Source organism: Girardinichthys multiradiatus, chromosome 19, assembly GCF_021462225.1.
Source record: "Girardinichthys multiradiatus isolate DD_20200921_A chromosome 19, DD_fGirMul_XY1, whole genome shotgun sequence".
Classification (NCBI taxonomy): Eukaryota; Metazoa; Chordata; class Actinopteri; order Cyprinodontiformes; family Goodeidae; genus Girardinichthys; species Girardinichthys multiradiatus.
The window spans coordinates 5,702,832-5,720,315 of record NC_061811.1 but is presented as its reverse complement, the minus strand read 5'-3'; the positions used below and the strand labels follow the sequence as shown (position 1 = coordinate 5,720,315).

The 17,484-nt window shown below is 39.4% G+C and overlaps 1 protein-coding gene across 4 annotated transcripts in view; it reads right to left on the bottom strand.

The window, feature by feature from the left end:
• Positions 1 to 17,484, bottom strand: part of si:ch211-15d5.11 (oxidation resistance protein 1) — a 26,812-nt gene extending 9,328 nt beyond the window's left edge. The window contains exons 1-8 of one of the 4 annotated variants that reach the window (XM_047344846.1): positions 17,334 to 17,468; positions 14,942 to 15,160; positions 7,503 to 7,699; positions 7,205 to 7,284; positions 5,224 to 5,358; positions 4,615 to 4,791; positions 547 to 678; positions 281 to 465 (exon numbers count right to left, since the gene is read on the bottom strand). In XM_047344846.1, coding sequence (XP_047200802.1) covers positions 281 to 465; positions 547 to 678; positions 4,615 to 4,791; positions 5,224 to 5,358; positions 7,205 to 7,284; positions 7,503 to 7,699; positions 14,942 to 15,042 — 1,007 coding nt within the window. In that variant the 5' untranslated portion in view covers positions 15,043 to 15,160; positions 17,334 to 17,468. Of the gene's footprint in view, positions 1 to 280; positions 466 to 546; positions 679 to 4,614; positions 4,792 to 5,223; positions 5,359 to 6,885; positions 7,031 to 7,204; positions 7,285 to 7,502; positions 7,700 to 14,941; positions 15,161 to 17,333 lie in introns of those variants that run through there. The other 3 variants (XM_047344847.1, XM_047344848.1, XM_047344849.1) reach the window with 3 other exon arrangements.

The window sequence follows — 17,484 nt, the reverse complement described above, 5'->3', positions numbered from 1 at the left end:
TGATTTGACCCTTCTGAAACAGACTGACATCTTTTCCACGACCACAGGATGTGTCTTTAGACATGGTTGTTTAAGAAATGAGAAGCAACTCATTGCACCAGTTGGGGTTAAATAACTTGTTGCCAGCTGAAACATAATCACACATGCAGTAATTATCCAATTGGAGGCTCGTACCTATTTGCTTAGTTAAATCCAGGCGGCGACTTTTTTTTCGGCCAGGCAGTGTATATCATAGGAACCTGTTTGTCTCGTGTGTGTAAAGCAACAGTGAAACACTGACCTCTGCTGGGAGGTGTTGAAGTGAATGTGCGAAATGTCAGGGAAAAAGGAGACAGAAACCAGACTGTCAACAGTGCAAGACAAAAGGTAGTCCTCGAAGCCATGCTCCATCACCAGAGGATGGGTCTTAAACGGGTCAAAGAAGATTTTATTGGACGTCACCAGCAGGATGCCAGAAACCACACCCTAACAGAGACAGAGACGCTGAGATGAGCTTTCAGATGTCCATAAAGCTGAAACCAGAGCAGTGTTCCTCATCATCCCCACCTTTCCGTCGGTGATGTAGCGGCAGAACAGTTTGAGGTACAGCATGGCCTCTGGGCGCTCGCCCTGACAGCACTCAGGAGGCAGAGCCAACAAGCAGAGGTGTCCGTCTGGCAGCGGCACGGCCTCCACATCCTGTCAGCATCATAAGCAAATACATGTTTGACTTTTGAAGCTTGAAGCTTGGTTCAGACATTTTAACCACATGAATTTGTGACTTTAAATATGGTAATCTTTTTTCCTTGAATTTATACACTTTTATTACAGTCCTCAATATAAGACTAGTGCAGCATTAAGGTACAGCACCAAACGACACCTTGGAACAAAAGCTTTTCTCCAGATTAGTCATAGAAACACTTTTTGTGTTCATTCTAATATCGTTTATCTATGTATAAAAAACAGAACAACTTTAGTCAAACATTATATTTTTGTTAATTTACTCCCAACAGCAGTTAAAGATCTGATGCTTACTTGACGACAAAAAAAATACTTAGGAGAGGTTTTTATTTATCTCTTGTGCTAGTGAGATGTTTATTGTGATATTTTTAGGTTTTAATGTTTTGTTTTATTTTTTTGAACACCTGCTCAAATCACCAAACTACAAACCCTCAAATTGTCTTTCCCCCTTTTCTCTTCCCTTCAGTAAGCGTGACAAAAACAGAGTTTAATAACTTATCACTCCGGTCCTGTGTTCCGATTTAAGGAAGGTTGAAAAAAGGTGATCTTGAAAAAAACATCTTAAGAGTGAACATATAGTTTCACTGTATGTGATTAAGTTTATTACAGGAAGTAAAGCTGGATAGCCAACAGTTGATGTAAAAATGTGCTATTATTCAACATTAAACAGTAAATATCATAAAATACTGTACACTAGTGCATCTTGAACATCATCTTGAACATCATCTCAAGGCCTCTCAAGGGCCCACTTGTGCACCTATTTCTATCACATTTTTCCTTCATCTCAACTTTCCATTAATATGGACAATGACTGATACCCTCGGTGTAATCATTGTCTGCTGGACAATTATAAAGTGAGCAGTCTTGGTCATTACTGTGTAGGCCACAACATTTCTCAGTTTTTATGGATGTAGTTTCTGAGAAACGGACGAAACTGTATATTTTGCATGTCTGGTGTGTCTTCTCAAACTGCCTGACAGTTGTCCAGCAGATGGGCGTTCACATTGAGCCGGGTTCTGCCAGAGCTCCTGTCCTGTTAAAATGAGTTGTTTTTTTCCACTGTCACCACATGCTTGCTCAGTATGAGGGATTGCTGCAAAATCCATGACTTAATGCAGTCAAATCATGTCCATGATAAAGTGAACTTAACTGCATTGCGTTATTATTTAATTAAACTTGAACCTGTTTATATGATTAATTGATTTGAATATACATTTCTGTATATAAGTTTAATGTTTGTCTTGTAAAGTGCCTTGAGATGTCTTCATAAATCGGTGCAACATAGAAAAACAGAACTGAATTAAATTTTGGATTTATGTGCTATGAGCAATAATAATCTCAATTAATAGAAATAAACACTTGACATAAAATTACTTTGTGTGGAGCTATTTCATATAACAGATGAAAATTTCACTTTTTGAATTTAAATAGTGGAGTAGTGCAAGGAGTTTGCACGTTCTCCCTGTTCATGCGTGGGTTCTCTCTGGGTACTCCGGCTTCCTCCCACAGTCCAAAAACATGACTGCTAGGTCTCTATTAAATTAGCCTTAAATGTGAATGGGTGTGTGCATGGTTGTTTGTCCTGTGTGTCTCTGTGTTGCCCTGAGATGGACAGGTGACTTGTACAGGGTCTACCCCGCCTCTCGCCCGTTGACCGCTGGAGTTAGGCGCCAGCTCCCCCGTGACCCTGTACAGAGGACGCAGGTATAGAAAATGGATGGATGTTTGCTAAGTCATCAACAAAAAGATTTTTTAATTAATAAAATAAAAAATTATCTTTCGGTTAAAGACTGAATACAATTATAGCCACTACCTATATAACTTAGTTGACATTTATTCTAAATATATAGAGTACTATAATGAATATTTCAGCAGCAAACATAGTGTAAGATTTGCAATGTGTAAAAGGTTTGGTGGCACATATGTCTAGAGAGGAAGTTGGTCTGAGTAGAGATGTACAGGGGTTGGACAATGAAACTGAAACACCTGGTTTTAGACCACAATAATTTATTAGTATGATGTAGGGCCTCCTTTTGCGGCCAATACAGCGTCAATTCGTCTTGGGAATGACATATACAAGTCCCGCACAGTGGTCAGAGGGATTTTAAGCCATTCTTCTTGCAGGATAGTGACCAGGTCACTACGTGATACTGGTGGAGGAAAACGTTTCCTGACTCGCTCCTCCAAAACACCCCAAAGTGGCTCAATAATATTTAGATCTGGTGACTGTGCAGGCCATGGGAGATGTTCAACTTCACTTTCATGTTCATCAAACCAATCTTTCACCAGTCTTGCTGTGTGTATTGGTGCATTGTCATCCTGATACACGGCACCGCCTTCAGGATACAATGTTTGAACCATTGGATAGCACCCGAACATCCCTTTCAGACAGCTTCCTCTTGCATCCACAGTTAATCCTGTTGGATGTGGTTCGTCCTTCTTGGTGGTATGCTGACATTACCCTGGATACCGTGGCTCTTGATACATCACAAAGACTTGCTGTCTTGGTCACAGATGCGCCAGCAAGACGTGCACCAACAATTTGTCCTCTTTTGAACTCTGGTATGTCACCCATAATGTTGTGTGCATTTCAATATTTTGAGCAAAACTGTGCTCTTACCCTGCTAATTGAACCTTCACACTCTGCTCTTACTGGTGCAATGTGCAATCAATGAAGACTGGCTACCAGGCTGGTCCAATTTAGCCATGAAACCTCCCACACTAAAATGACAGGTGTTTCAGTTTCATTGTCCAACACCTGTACTCTGTCACTTTGGGGAGTACTCTTTGCCCTCCACATTTACCAGCAAGCTTAAAAATAAAATTGAAAAAATCAGTAGCATTAAAAAATTTGGAAAGATCCAAACTTTATTTGACAACATTTAATCAGAAAGACATTTTCACCTCCAACATCCATTAAAACAAATGTAACTGAAGCATTTATTCGAATTACACTTGTTTGGAGTTTAATGTGACAGACTCTGTGGTCCATTTCTCCTCTTCACAATTGGAAAGACAAGAGATGACATCATCCAAGCATGTTGATCATTAGCCAGGAAATGGCTACAAGTAAAAAGCTACTCCCCTGAACCATGTCTAAAGACAGAACAATAAGTAAGCTGTTGAAAACAGCAGGAACTGTGACAAACGAGGCAGGATTTGGACACATATTTACCTTAACCATTGCACACAATAAGGAGGACGGTAAGAGAGGTGAAAACACATTTCCCCAAAGAGAACTGCAGCACATTTTTCAGTCAAGCTATAAAAGACTACCTCCGAGCTGTGGGGCCAACAAACTGGAGAGAGTTGTGGTTAGTCCAATATATGGGAAATTTGTTTTTGAAATGGCAGGTTATCTTTTATACTCTACAGTTACAGTATAGGAACCAGTTGAAGTGACAGCAGTAACACTTCCTAACCCCCACTACTGGCACGTATCCCAGCCTGTAAACACTGAAGGTCTTATGTGGGTGATTTATACAAACTCCTACTGTGAAACACTTCTTGTTACATCCTCTAACCGTCCCTTGAAAGCAGTTTGCATGTTTGTTTAAATGTTTCATTCAAATGTCTAAAATCATTAGGACTTGTTTTCATTTTCACAAAATGCAAAGCAGTCGAGGATCTAAATGCACAATCCGGAGTCAATGATAAAACTCTGAAATATGCAAACAGGTCCAACTATGGCTAATAAGTAAACTCATAGATGCAGAAATCGCCTCATGCTGGATTTTATTAAAAACACTCAAAAATGGGGTTATCTTTTCAAACTTTACTTCTAGATCTCAGTATATAAAAGTATTTTGTACTGCTTTTAAAACGTTTAAAACCTTTGGGCTGAGTATAGTTCTCAGAAAAATGCAGTAATATGCAGTAATTTTCCCTTCTTACCAGTAGCTTGTCATATTCTGCCTCCGGTGAGGGGGACTGAGGCTGAGCAGTGAGAGAATCCAAACAGTCTTGATCTGCATCTGCCTCCTTCTTTTTATTCAGCCCGGAGTCTGAGTCCAGTTGTGGGTTAGATGATTTTCTACTGACAGAAGTGTCCTTTCTCTTCGAGACCAGCTGCTTCAGAAAGGAAGCCATGATAAGATTAGATCTGACATTGACAAGGATAAAGAGCACACCTCACAGACAGAAGGGATCACTTCCTCTTTCCACATACCCCCTCCTCTCTGTGTTTGTAGACACATCTATGTTGCAGGAGGCAGATGAGGGCTATAAATGTAAAGCTGGTCACATGCTCTTTTATCTGCAATGCTCCAATATATGGTATTAAAATAATGCACACTTCGTATTTTATTGTTAGTGTGATGATGTTCGTTAGTTGCATGTTTTGAGTGAGGTATGGTTGCAGGAAAAAAAATGTAACAGAGTAACTTCCTGCTGATTATTTTAGTCATAAGAGAGGAGGAGCATAGTTTGCATTACAAATCAACACAGGCTTGTCTGTCTGAGCCACATATCAGCAGCCATCACATGCTTACAGTTGGCTTATACCTCTTTCACTATGAGGGTATCAGAGCTGGGTCGTGTTACGGAGAACAGGTCGACTGTTTTGCTCTCTTCAGCTGAGGGTTCAGCATTACTGTTGAACTGGGATGAAACGCTGAACACTGTGTCTCCGGGAAGACCCTGTGTGGAAAAAAACAGCAATAGCAGAAGGTTTCTGGTCGGTCTTTATTCCCGGAAGTTTGAATATAATCAGTCAACCAAAGATACCACCTCAGATATTCCTCTTTGTTATTGCATTAAACAATAGTTTGTTTTGACATGAAAATCAAAAACGTTCTGTGAATGTTATTAATCATCAACCTTCACTGTGTGAAGTAAAATGTTGAGAACTTCATAAGAGCCATGAAGGCAAATAAAAAGCAAATGAACGCTTCAGTGCCTTGCAAAAGTATTCACAGCCTTTTAACTTCTTCATATTATGTCAAACTGACAGGCAGGGGCATGGAGAGCATTACTCAGAGTAGCAGCCAAGAGGGACATGGTAACTCTGGAGGAGCTGCAGAGATTCACAGATCAGGTGGGAGAATCTCTTCACAAACATGTGGGAAAATGTGCCAGGGTCAGAATAGGACACACATATGGTAAAAGATGGTTGTGGCAGTGTCATGCTGTGAGGATTTTTCTCCTAGAGAAGTATGACGTTATATAGCTGGTAGACACATGCCCCCTACAGACCTGCTGCTGTAACTGCAGTGAAAGGTCGTTACATAAGGAATTGACTCAAGGGAAGCTAAATACAAATACAAATACAAACCACATAACTCACTTCAAATTTTTTATTGTAAAAATCTATTTAAAGCAATACAAACTTTGGCTTTCACTTCACAATAATATGCTAATTTGTGTAAGTATTTCACATAAAATCCTCCCTAAAATACTTTGAAAGCTGTGGTTCTAGCATATAATGTCGAAACATTATAGACAAGTAAATACTTTTGCAAGTCACTGTATAAGCCACAACTCCACATTCACATATATGTGTATCTGAACAGCAACAATATAACTGTAAATGAAGTCACATCATGCTGGGAAGCAAAGGTCCAGAAATAATTTCTCACACAGACTTTCAGCTTGTCTGCATAACCTTTATGAACATAGATGGGAAACAATCTTCTTGGTTTGGTACACTGGTTCCCTTCTGTAATACTTGAGCAAAACTTAAGAAAACTAATTAAGGTGCACTCATGAAACAAACATGTCTGAGTAAGAGTAAGTAGGGGAGTCAGACAATGATGCATGGACCTAGCGTTAATTAGTTTCCTAGTGCCTGACCAGTTATGTGAGCACAGAAAATGACTGTCCTGGTACATGGGTGTGTGCACATAGCTGTCGTATGACATATCTGCATTCATTAAATGGTCATGTTTACCGTACCTTTCAATAAGAAGTAATCAACAATAACAACATTTATGAGCACCGCAAAGTGCTTGCAAATTATTCTGCAAAACCAATTGACTATAAATGAGATACAGCGTGTCAGACGTTTGCGTTGAGGTGCATTAAAATAAAGCACAAAAAAAACCCTTACGTTTTATGTTTATGTAATATGTATATAGATTATCACTACAGACATTAATAAATACTAATCTCTCATTTTTAACACGTAAATACAAGATCAGTCAATTTAAAAAGGAAACTGATGGGTACCTTGGAGTAAAAGTCTGAAAATGCGATCCTTCGACTGTATTTACTGCAGAGATTCTTAAACAGACGCTGTTTCCCCATAGTGTCAAAGAACAGATGAACCTCCTTTGAAACCTATCATAACGCTGAACCTTGGACACTTATTACCCAACTCTTACAGGTCCATGAAACCAAAGACACAGTCCAAAACCCAAAGTCCCTTTATTAGCAAACACACACAGATGTTACATACATGGAGCAATAATTTCTGTTACCATTTTGCTTATCTGTTTCTATAGATGGGCTCCTGGATGTAATAAAGCACACAATTTAAGTGACTTACAGTGCTGCCTGTGCTGCCATCTGGTGGTCCACCAACATGCTCTTTAGTCCCCACAGCGTTGTTTAGCTCCCATGCAGTCCCTGAGAGGGGAAAAAAATATGTTTATATAAATTTTGGCTCAGGATAAACCACTGAGTGTCTGGTGTAAATTTCAAAAACCCATAGATCCTCTGGTTTAAGAACTGTATACAGAGGATATAAAACTGCCATCAGGATTTAAATAATATGCAAATTCAAACTGCAGCCATTCCTAAACTACACAATGAAAGCATGCACCCATCAAACAGTGCAGGAGCACCTTGCAGGTAGTACTGCCGCAGCTTAGGGTTTCTGATGTGGGGGATGTGGTCGAGAGGTCTGCTCACAATGGGCTCATTCTTATACTGTACGCTGGCTGCGGCTTTCTGCATCATCTGGGATTGAGGTCGGGTCTCCCAGGGAGGCTTTGCAAACTGTGGAGGCTGAGAGACACCAGCAGGCAGCTTGGACCCTAACCTGAAACATGCAGATGCACGAACAGATAAATTACAGTTATAATACTACACATATTTCAACAGGAGGGCAAAATAACACACAATTTGTTTGCACGGATGAAGTGTCACTGTGCAAATTTGAATAAGACTTTCATTTATTCGGTATCTGACTACTTTTAGGGTGCGTAGCCCCAGTTTTGAGCTTCATTTACGGGGTTGATTTTTTTGGTAGCAAAACATGATTTGTGTAAATTTAAAATCTAACCAACTGTAGAATCACAGTTTTCTGTTGCATAATGTGCTTCATATGGGAAATTATTTTCGGAATTCAAATAAGTGTCCAATTCATTTGTGCAGTTCAGCACAAAAAACTGCTAAAAGCTGCAGAATGCAAAAATTCAAGAATGCCTCATTAATGTCCAAAATCTTAACTATGTTTTGAAGAAAATGGCTCCGTGTGAAGTGTCCTGAAAAAGGTAAAAGATTGAAAACAACTCCTCAAACCCTGAAAATGAAGAGACTGAAACTAAAAAGGCATGAGACAAGTATATGATGCCTTACAAAAATATTCATACCTTGTTTATTTTTCTACAATTTGTCACATTACAACCAGTAAGTTCAATGTAGTTTATTGAGATTTTATGTGATAAACCAACACAAAGTAGTACATTATTGTAAAGTGAAAGGAAAATGATACATGGCTTTCCAAACTTTTCACATTTAAAAATCTAAAATGTGTGGCCAACCCCTTTTAATAAGGTAACACATTCAAATCCAGTCAGAAGTCACCTAATAAGTAAATAGACAAACTACACCAGTGTGTATTTTAATCTCAGTATAAACCCAGTGGTTCAGTGAAGGCCTCAGAGGTTTGTTGAAGAACATTTGAGAACAAACAGCAAGGAGAACAAGGAACACAACAGACTGGTCAGAGAGGAAGTTGTGGAGAAGTTTAAAGCAGGGTTAGGTTCTAAAACATGGAAAGAGAATGGACCAACTGCAAACCTACCAAGACATAGACATCCACCTAAACTATTCAATTCAATTCAGTTTTATTTATATAGCGCCAATTCACAACACATGTCGTCTCAAGGCACTTCACAACAGTCAGGTTCATACATTCCTATTAATCCAAACCATTGAACAGTGCAGTCAGATTCAGTTATTTATTCAAATTGGATAAAAAGTTTTTCTATCTAAGGAAACACAGCAGATTGCATCCAGTCAGTGACTTGCAGCATTCACTCCTCCTGGATGAGCATGTAGAGACAGTGGACAGTCACTGGCGTTGACTTTGCAGCAATCCCTCATACTGAGCATGCGTGTAGCGACAGTGGAGAGGAAAAACTCCCTTTTAACAGGAAGAAACCTCCAGCAGAACCAGAACCAGGCTCAGTGTGAGCGGCCATCTGCCACGACCGACTGGGGGTTTGATAGAACAGAGCAGAGACACAAAGAGAACAAAGAAGCACTGATCCAGGAGTACTTTCTTTGGGAAGGAAAAGTAAATGTTAATGGATGTAGCTCCTTTAGTCGTTTCACCTAGAAAGAAAGAACAGATAAACTCTGAGCCAGTTTTCAAGGTTAGAGTCTGAAAGAGAGCACATATAATTAGTTACAGTAAAAGCTCAGTCAATTTCCATGTCTAGGAGAGAGAAAGGGTTAAACACTGAAAGACAGGGCCATGTGGATCATCGGTAGAAGGTGAGCATCAAGTTGTTGCCCGCAGAAGCTCGGATGATGCCCCTCTCCAGTAAGGTGTCACAGGTAGACACAGAGCCAGGCCAGGTGTAGCTTCTAGGAAGAGAAAATAGAGAGAACATAAAGTTAAAAACTGAAATAACAGCAAATAATGCAGAATTGGAGAGTAGTGTGAGAATGTAGTGAAGAGGGTAAAAGTGGTCATTATGTTCTCCAGCAGCCTAAGCCTATAGCAGCATAACTACAGAGATAGCTCAGGATAGCCTAAGCCACTCTAACTATAAGCTTTATCAAAAAGGAAAGTTTTAAGCCTAGCGTTAAAAGTAGACAGGGTGTCTGCTTCACGGACTAAAACTGTGAGCTGGTTCCACAGGAGAGGAGCCTGATAACTAAAGGATCTGCCTCCCATTCTACTTCTAGAGACTCTAGAAACCATCAGTAAACCTGCAGTCTGAGAACGAAGTGCTCTGTTAGGAACATATGGAACAATCAGATCTCTGATGTATGATGGAGCTAGATCATTAAGGGCTTTATATGTGAGGAGGAGAATTTTAAATTCTATTCTGGATTTAACAGGGAGCCAATGAAGGGAAGCTAAAATAGGAGAAATATGATCTCTCTTTTTAATTTTCATCAGAACTCTTGCTGCAGCATTTTGAATCAGCTGAAGGCTTTTAACTGCATTTTGTGGACATCCTGATAGTAAAGAATTACAATAGTCCAGCCTTGAAGTAACAAATGCATGGACTAGTTTTTCAGCGTCACTGCGAGATAGGATATTTCTAATTTTGACAATGTTACGGAGATGAAAGAAGGAAATCCTAGAAACCTGTTTAGTATGGGACTTAAATGACATGTCCTGGTCAAAAATAACACCAAGGTTTTTTACTTTATTACCAGAGGTCAATTTAATGCCATCCAGGTTAAGTGATTGACTAAGCAGTTTCTTTTTTAAAGACTCCAAAGCATATATATAGTAAAGAGAATTGGCCCAAGTACTGAACCCTGTGGTACTCCACAATTAACCCTAGAGTTTAAAGATGATTTATTATTTACATGAACAAACTGGAATCTGTCAGACAGATAAGATTTAAACCAGCCTAGCGCTGTTCCCCTGATCCCTACAGCATATTCCAGCCTTTCTAAGAGAATATTATGATCGACTGTATTAAATGCAGCACTGAGATCTAACAGAACCAGAACAGACACAAGTCCATTATCTGAGGCCATAAGAATATCATTAGTGACTTTCAGCAGAGCTGTTTCAGTGCTATGATGAGCTCTGAAACCTGACTGAAACTCTTCAAACAGGTCATTGCTGTATAAATGTTCACACATTTGATTAGCAACTATTTTCTCAAGAATTTTAGATAAGAATGGAAGATTGGATATAGGTCTGTAATTTTTCAAGTCATCTTGATCAAGCGAAGGTTTCTTAAGTAAAGGTTTAATTACAGCTACCTTAAAAGCTTGTGGTTCTGATCCATTTACTAAAGATAGATTAATCCTATTTAAAATGGGGCTGGTAATCAGAGGGAACACTTCCTTAAATAATTTGGTTGGGATTGGGTCTAACACACAAGTTGAAGGTTTAGATGAAGCTAATATTTCTGATAACTCAGGAAGCTTCACAGGATCAAAACAGTCCAAACACAGATCAGGTTCTGCAGTTACTTCCAATGTTGTCTCAGTTGCTGAGGATGAAGTAATCATCTTCGGGAGTATGTCAAAGATTTTCTTTTTAATAGAATCAATTTTATTTTGGAAGAATCCCATAAAGTCATGGCTGCTAAGAGCTAAGGGAATGGATGGCTCAACAGAGCTATGACTCTGTGTAAGTTTAGCAACTGTACTAAAGAGAAATTTAGGATTATTCTCGTTCTCTTCTATTAATGATGAGAAATAAGCTGTTCTAGCTTGGCGAAGTGTCTTTTTATACAACAGTAGGCTATTTTTCCAGATTAAGTAAGAATCCTCTAGGTGTGTAGAGCGCCCTTTTCTCTCCAATTTTCTAACATTGTGCTTTAAAGAACGCAGCTCTGAATTAAACCAAGGAGCCAGCCTCCTATGAATAATTACTTTCTTTTTCAAGGGGGCTGCATTGTCTAATGCCTCACGCAATGATGAAGAAACACTATGAACAAAAGAATCAATTTGTGAAGGAGAAGAAACAAAATTATTGCCCTCCACTGTGATTTTCAGTGATAATGAGGAAATCAAAAGTGGAACAGATTCTTTAAAGGTTGTTACAGCATCGCCTGATAATGATCTACTATAATGAAATTTTCTTTCAGGTGTGGAATACTCGGTTAAATTAAACTCAAAGGTTATTAAGAGATGGTCAGACAGGACAGGGTTATGAGAAAATATTGTTATGTCTTTACACTCAATGCCATATGTCAGCACAAGGTCCAGAGAATGAAAACAAAGGTGGGTAGGTTTGTTAATGTTTTGAGCAAAGCTAATTGAGTCAATGATAGCATTAAACGCTATATTTAGGCTATCACTTTCAGTGTCAACATGAATGTTAAAATCCCCCGCTATAATAACTTTATCTGTATTTAACACTAAATCAGATAAAAGGTCTGAAAACTGATCTAAAAATTGAGAGTAAGGGCCTGGTGGACGGTACAAAACAACAAACAGAAGTGGTTTTAGTGCTTTGCAATTTGGATGAGGAAAACTAAGGATTAAATATTCAAAAGAGTTGTAGCTATTGATTGGTCTGGGGCTAATCAATAAATCGGACTGAAAGATGGTTGCTACTCCTCCTCCTCGCCCAGTATTTTTGAGGAATGTGAAAATTTTAATAATTAGTAGGAGTTGACTCATTTATAGTAACATAATCCTCTTGCTGCAGCCAGGTTTCTGTGAGGCAAAATAAATCAATCTGATTGTCACAAATCAGGTCACTAACTAGCAATGTCTTTGAAGAGAGAGATCTTATGTTCAGTAAGCCACATTTAATTGTTTTATTTTTCTTTTTAGTCTGAGTTCGCCGTAGGGGAGAATAAGTCAGATTAGCAGCCAAGAGGCCCATGGTAACTCTGGAGGAGCTGCAGAGATCCACAGTTCAGGTGGGAGAATTGATCATGTTGAATAACCCCCAAATTTGGGCCTTCATGGAAGAGCACCAAGAATAAAGCCATTGTTGTAAGAAAGTCAGAAAAAGCCACATTCGCACTTGACCACAACTCATGTAGGGGGCACAGCAAACATATGGAAAAGGGTGCCCTGGACAGATGAGGCCAACTTTGAACCTTTTGGCCTACATAAACAACCTCGTTACAGGCAACAAGTAACCAGTTTTCTGGAAGAGAACTTGTTACAGGCAGCAAAAGGTGTGAGACTGGTGTGAGACCAGCAGATAAACAACCAAAAACATGTAGCTAGAACTACAATTTAATGGTTTTAATCATTTCATTAGACCTTTCTGTATCCAGTCTGCCCGATTGTGAGCTATTTTGCAAAGACGATTGGCCAGACATTTTAGTTTCTGGAAGTGCAAAGCTGATAACAAAAACAAGCCATACTTTGTGGATGTCTATCACATGAAATTCTCCAAAATTCCATTGAAGTGTGTTGCTGAAATGTGACAAAATGTGAAAAAGTTAAATTGGTGATGCATTTGCAAGACTCTGTATAAAGACAGTAGGAAGATTTCAGTCAGGTGTGTCATAAGGTAATAACATGATAAGCATGTTGCAAGAACTGTAGAGATCCACTTGTGTTCAAAGAAATCAAGAAGGTATTAAAGGTAACTAACTGCATTAAGCACTGCTTCAAAATGTAATCAAAGTACCAGGCTGTCAGTGAAAAATCATTCAGGAGAATTCTGCAAACCCTAGAAAGGTATGTAGACTGTTCAACAGGACGACTTCTGCTGCAAAAGCATGTTATCATGAAAGAGTCATGAGAAAAAAAATCTAAACAAACCTGTGGCACTGCGTAAACGATTTGATGGAGCGATACCTGCAAACCTTTCTGGGCAGCAATGTGAAAAAGATGATGGAGGATTAAAAAAAGGCAATTTCTTGTCTGCGTCAAAGCACTGTCCAAAAGCCTGTCACCGTCCCTACCATGGCGACTACGCCACCCATTCAGGCATCGCATTATTTCCATTATCAAAGTTGTTTCAGTTCATGAGCTCGTCTAAATGTTCTGCTTTCAACCTGTAAGAAATAACTGCAATATATTTCAGAACTCAGTTCCTCACTTTTAGGAGAGTTCACACATAATTTAAATAAATACACATTTTCGAACAGCATACAGTACATCTCAACAGGTATGTAATGATGCATCTAAAACGTCTATGTCAGTTTCACTGCATTGGGCGAGCTGATCATAATAAACTGATTGATAGACTGAAAAACGGATAGGATTATCTGGTACTTTGCTAGATGGGTTCTGATCTTACTTGGCAGATAACATAATTATAACACCTGGGGTTCCCCAAGGCTTGCTCCTCGAGCCACTTTTATTCAACAGCGTCATTCAATCATTACAATCACTGAACCAATGTGTTGATGGCATCATTGACTGGATTGGTCAGAGTTTCCTTCAGCCTAATGCAGAAAAAGCAAAGTCATTTTTTTGACCTCCCAGAATGCAAGGTGAAAGTCTACTAAATTAGCCAAATGCCATCATAAAAAAGTTTCCTGTGAAGTCACGAGAAAAAAATTATAATTTGCAACCTGTTTTCAGTAGGTTAGAGTTTGTAGTGTGTTTTTGCTGGTTTCTGTAAGCTGCAGCTCCCCCAGAATGCTGATGTCAGAGTCCTGTCTGCAACAGGAAAAATGGGTTGTTTCACGCGGTCCTTGAACAAACTGCAGAGCTTTCCATTTAAAAAAATGACATATTTTAAAATCCTGTTATTGGCCTATAAAGTACTGAATGGTCTTGGGCTTAAATACATGTTAGAGGTGCCTGTCAGGTGTGAACTATGTGAGCCCAACAGGTCTAGGTCCCAGAACCAGAACTAAACATGCTCCTCAGTTCTGGAACAAGATCCCTGAAAACATGGGATGGCAGAAACGGTTGGCTCCTTTAAATGAAAACTGAAAACATTACTGTTTACTGCACCTTTCCAGTAAAGGTCAAAGATTATTTTACTAGTTGATTTTTAATTCTTTACCTATTTCCCTTTATTTTCCTGTAAAACTCTTTAAATTGCTGTACCTTGTGTATGAATTCAACTTTGCAAACAAACTTGCATGGCTTTACACTAACTACTCACATTGAATGGAATTTGCTCTTTCAGAAGATTTTATTTTCAGGCACGGCTTTAAGGATTTCAGATTTGGAGTACTAAAGTGTGAATTACTAAACAGTGTAGCATTCAGTCTGTTCTGAACTATTTATAGTGGAGTAGGAGTCATCCCAGAGTTCCTGTCAAGATGGGCCAACTTTCACCCACGTAATGTTGTCATGCAGTCTTTCACAAATAGAGTGGAGGAAACCATCTGGTAGAAATGTGCATTTTGAAATGTACATTGTTGTTAAAACCTGAACTGTACTATGTAAAATCTGGGAGCCAGTTAAGCTGCATATTCAGAGGCCTGACCTGCTCTTCACATTGCAGAAGTAGCCGGTCCTGGTCTTATCCCCTTGAGGTTTGAGGTTTGCGGCTCCTAAAGTATCCGGTCTTCTGACGGATTGAGCCATTTCTATTTTTCTGGTTTATTGCAGGCAGCAGGCTGTAGATGTAGAGCTGTTAGGGGCTCAGCTGGTGTCCTTCCTCTTTTTGTTCCCCATGCCTAGTATTTACTCCCTGTGTCTGCACCTGCAGAAGACAAGCAAGTCATAAAATGCGAGTTGATTCTACATGCATTCACCGGGCAGGAGGGAAAGGCTTGAAGCCACATGACCTAGACACTCATCAGAATAATGGAGTCAGCTGTTCAATTCAGAGAAACCTTCAGTCATTCCATGTCATTGTATGTAGGCCTGTGCTTGCAGTCATGAGTCGCAGTCAGGGTTGCAAGTTCAAGGTTGCAAGGCTGTAAAAAAGTATTTGCTTCCACAAACATTTATTCTGGTTTTTTTTTTTTTTTTTGCTTTTTTGTCACACTTAAATGTTTCAGGTCATCAAACTAAAATTATTATCAATGTTGTAATATTTTTAACCAGAATATTGTGGAAAGACCTCTAAAATTAATAAATCACATCAATAGAACCTGCCTGACAACATGAAGTAGGCTAAAAAGCAACAAATCATGCCCTGGTCTAAATAAATTCAATAACTGATGACAAGTTACTGACACTAAGTCTGGAAAAGGTTCAAAGCCATTTCTTAAACTCCATTACAGTGAGAGCCATGATCCACAAATAGAGAAAACATTTGTAGGCCAGGATTTACCTGGCCTACCAAAGTTACTCCAAGAGCTCATTGACAAATTGTCCAGGACCTGGATGACTTGCAATTGAAGGAACAGTGAATTCTGCTCTGTACCAGTAACACCTGAGACAGAATCTCTGGCCATCAATTCGTGACCTTAAGCTCACTTGGGTTATGCAGCAGGGCAAAAATCCAATAATAAAATAAAATAAAACCAACAATTCCACTTCTGAAGGACTTAAAGAAATAAAATAAAGGTTTTGTAGCGCCAAGAAGCTTCTGATTAATCTGATTAAGATGGTGTAGCATGACTGTAAATGTGGCTTAATTAAAACAATTCTGCTAAATTCCATTGCTCTTTGCGTTTTCTACCTAACTTTATGCTTATGTTTTTCATTACTAGAACCTTTACAAGATGAGCAACAACATTTCATTTCCCTTTGGGATTAATAAAATGTTTTTGAATTGACCTGAATTGAATTAAACTGATCTTTAACATGCACCAATCACACCTAACCTTATGACCACTAATAGCTAAGGTGAAGACTGATTATCTCTGTGGGATATGCTAACCAGCAAGTGAATATTTTTAATAAAAGCTGATCTGTTAAAAGCAGAAAAAATGGGCAGTGAGTTTTAGAAAAGCCATTCAATTGGGTAAGAGCATCTCCAAAACTGCAGCTTGTGGGGTGTTTTGTGTCTGCAGGGGTCAGTGTATAATGAAAGTAGTCCAAGGAAAGAACTATGGTTAACTAACAAGAGTATCCTGGATGGAGTGATGTGTGGTTCGATCCATCGGAGCAAAGAGGAATGGAAGAAGGTGGCCTGGTCTGATGGATTACATGAATGTGTTGCTTAACTGGAGAACCTGTAGAACCAGGACCTACCTGTATCACCTACCTGAGCACTGCTGCAGACTATGTACACTCTTTCATAGAAAGAGTCTAACGCCACAAAACTAAAACAGCTCAGAAATAGTTTTGGAGCACAACAACGAGTTTAAGGTACTGAATTGACCTCAAATTCTCCCAGATCTCCTTGTAGTTGAGAATCTGTGGGATGTGCTGCACAGGCCAGTCTGATGCAGGGAGCCCCCACCTCATAACTTGCAGAACAGCACACCTTCAGGGGTCAAGTGGAGCTAATGTTTGGATGGGTCAGGGTTGTTTTGACAGTAAACCAAGAACCAATGCACCTTTCGGTAATAAGCAGGTCATAATGTTGCAAAGAATATGAATCAGTTTGATAAGATCCGAGCTTATTTTCAGCAATATCAATATAGTAACATTTCATTACAGCCCTCGTACGGCATTGAGCCTGGCTCACATCTCTCTGGGTGGTGGTTTATTTACAACACACATAAAATCGAGCTTAACCACAGCATACTTAGTAGTTTCCTTCCATTCATCCGCCATGCTGCTAACATCATGCAATACAAAACATTGCTTCCTCTGAATGCTGCTGTTAACATTATCGTTGTTGAGCAAGTAAGCATTTCAGACGACATCACACAGAATGATCTAGAGAGCAGCTATGGCAGGAGCAAACGACACCATGCAGCAGATGAAGTCGAAAAAAGAGACACGAAGACGATAAACTGAGCTACATCTTCACTGACCTGGGTGCAGTCCTGCCCGAGGACGGGGATGAGCGGCTGTCACATGAACGCACCTTCATGATGCAGGGTTATAATATGACCGCAGACAGCAGTAACAAGTTTATTATAGAAGCTCCTCCTTTGTCAGGAGCGCCATCTCGCCCACATGTCA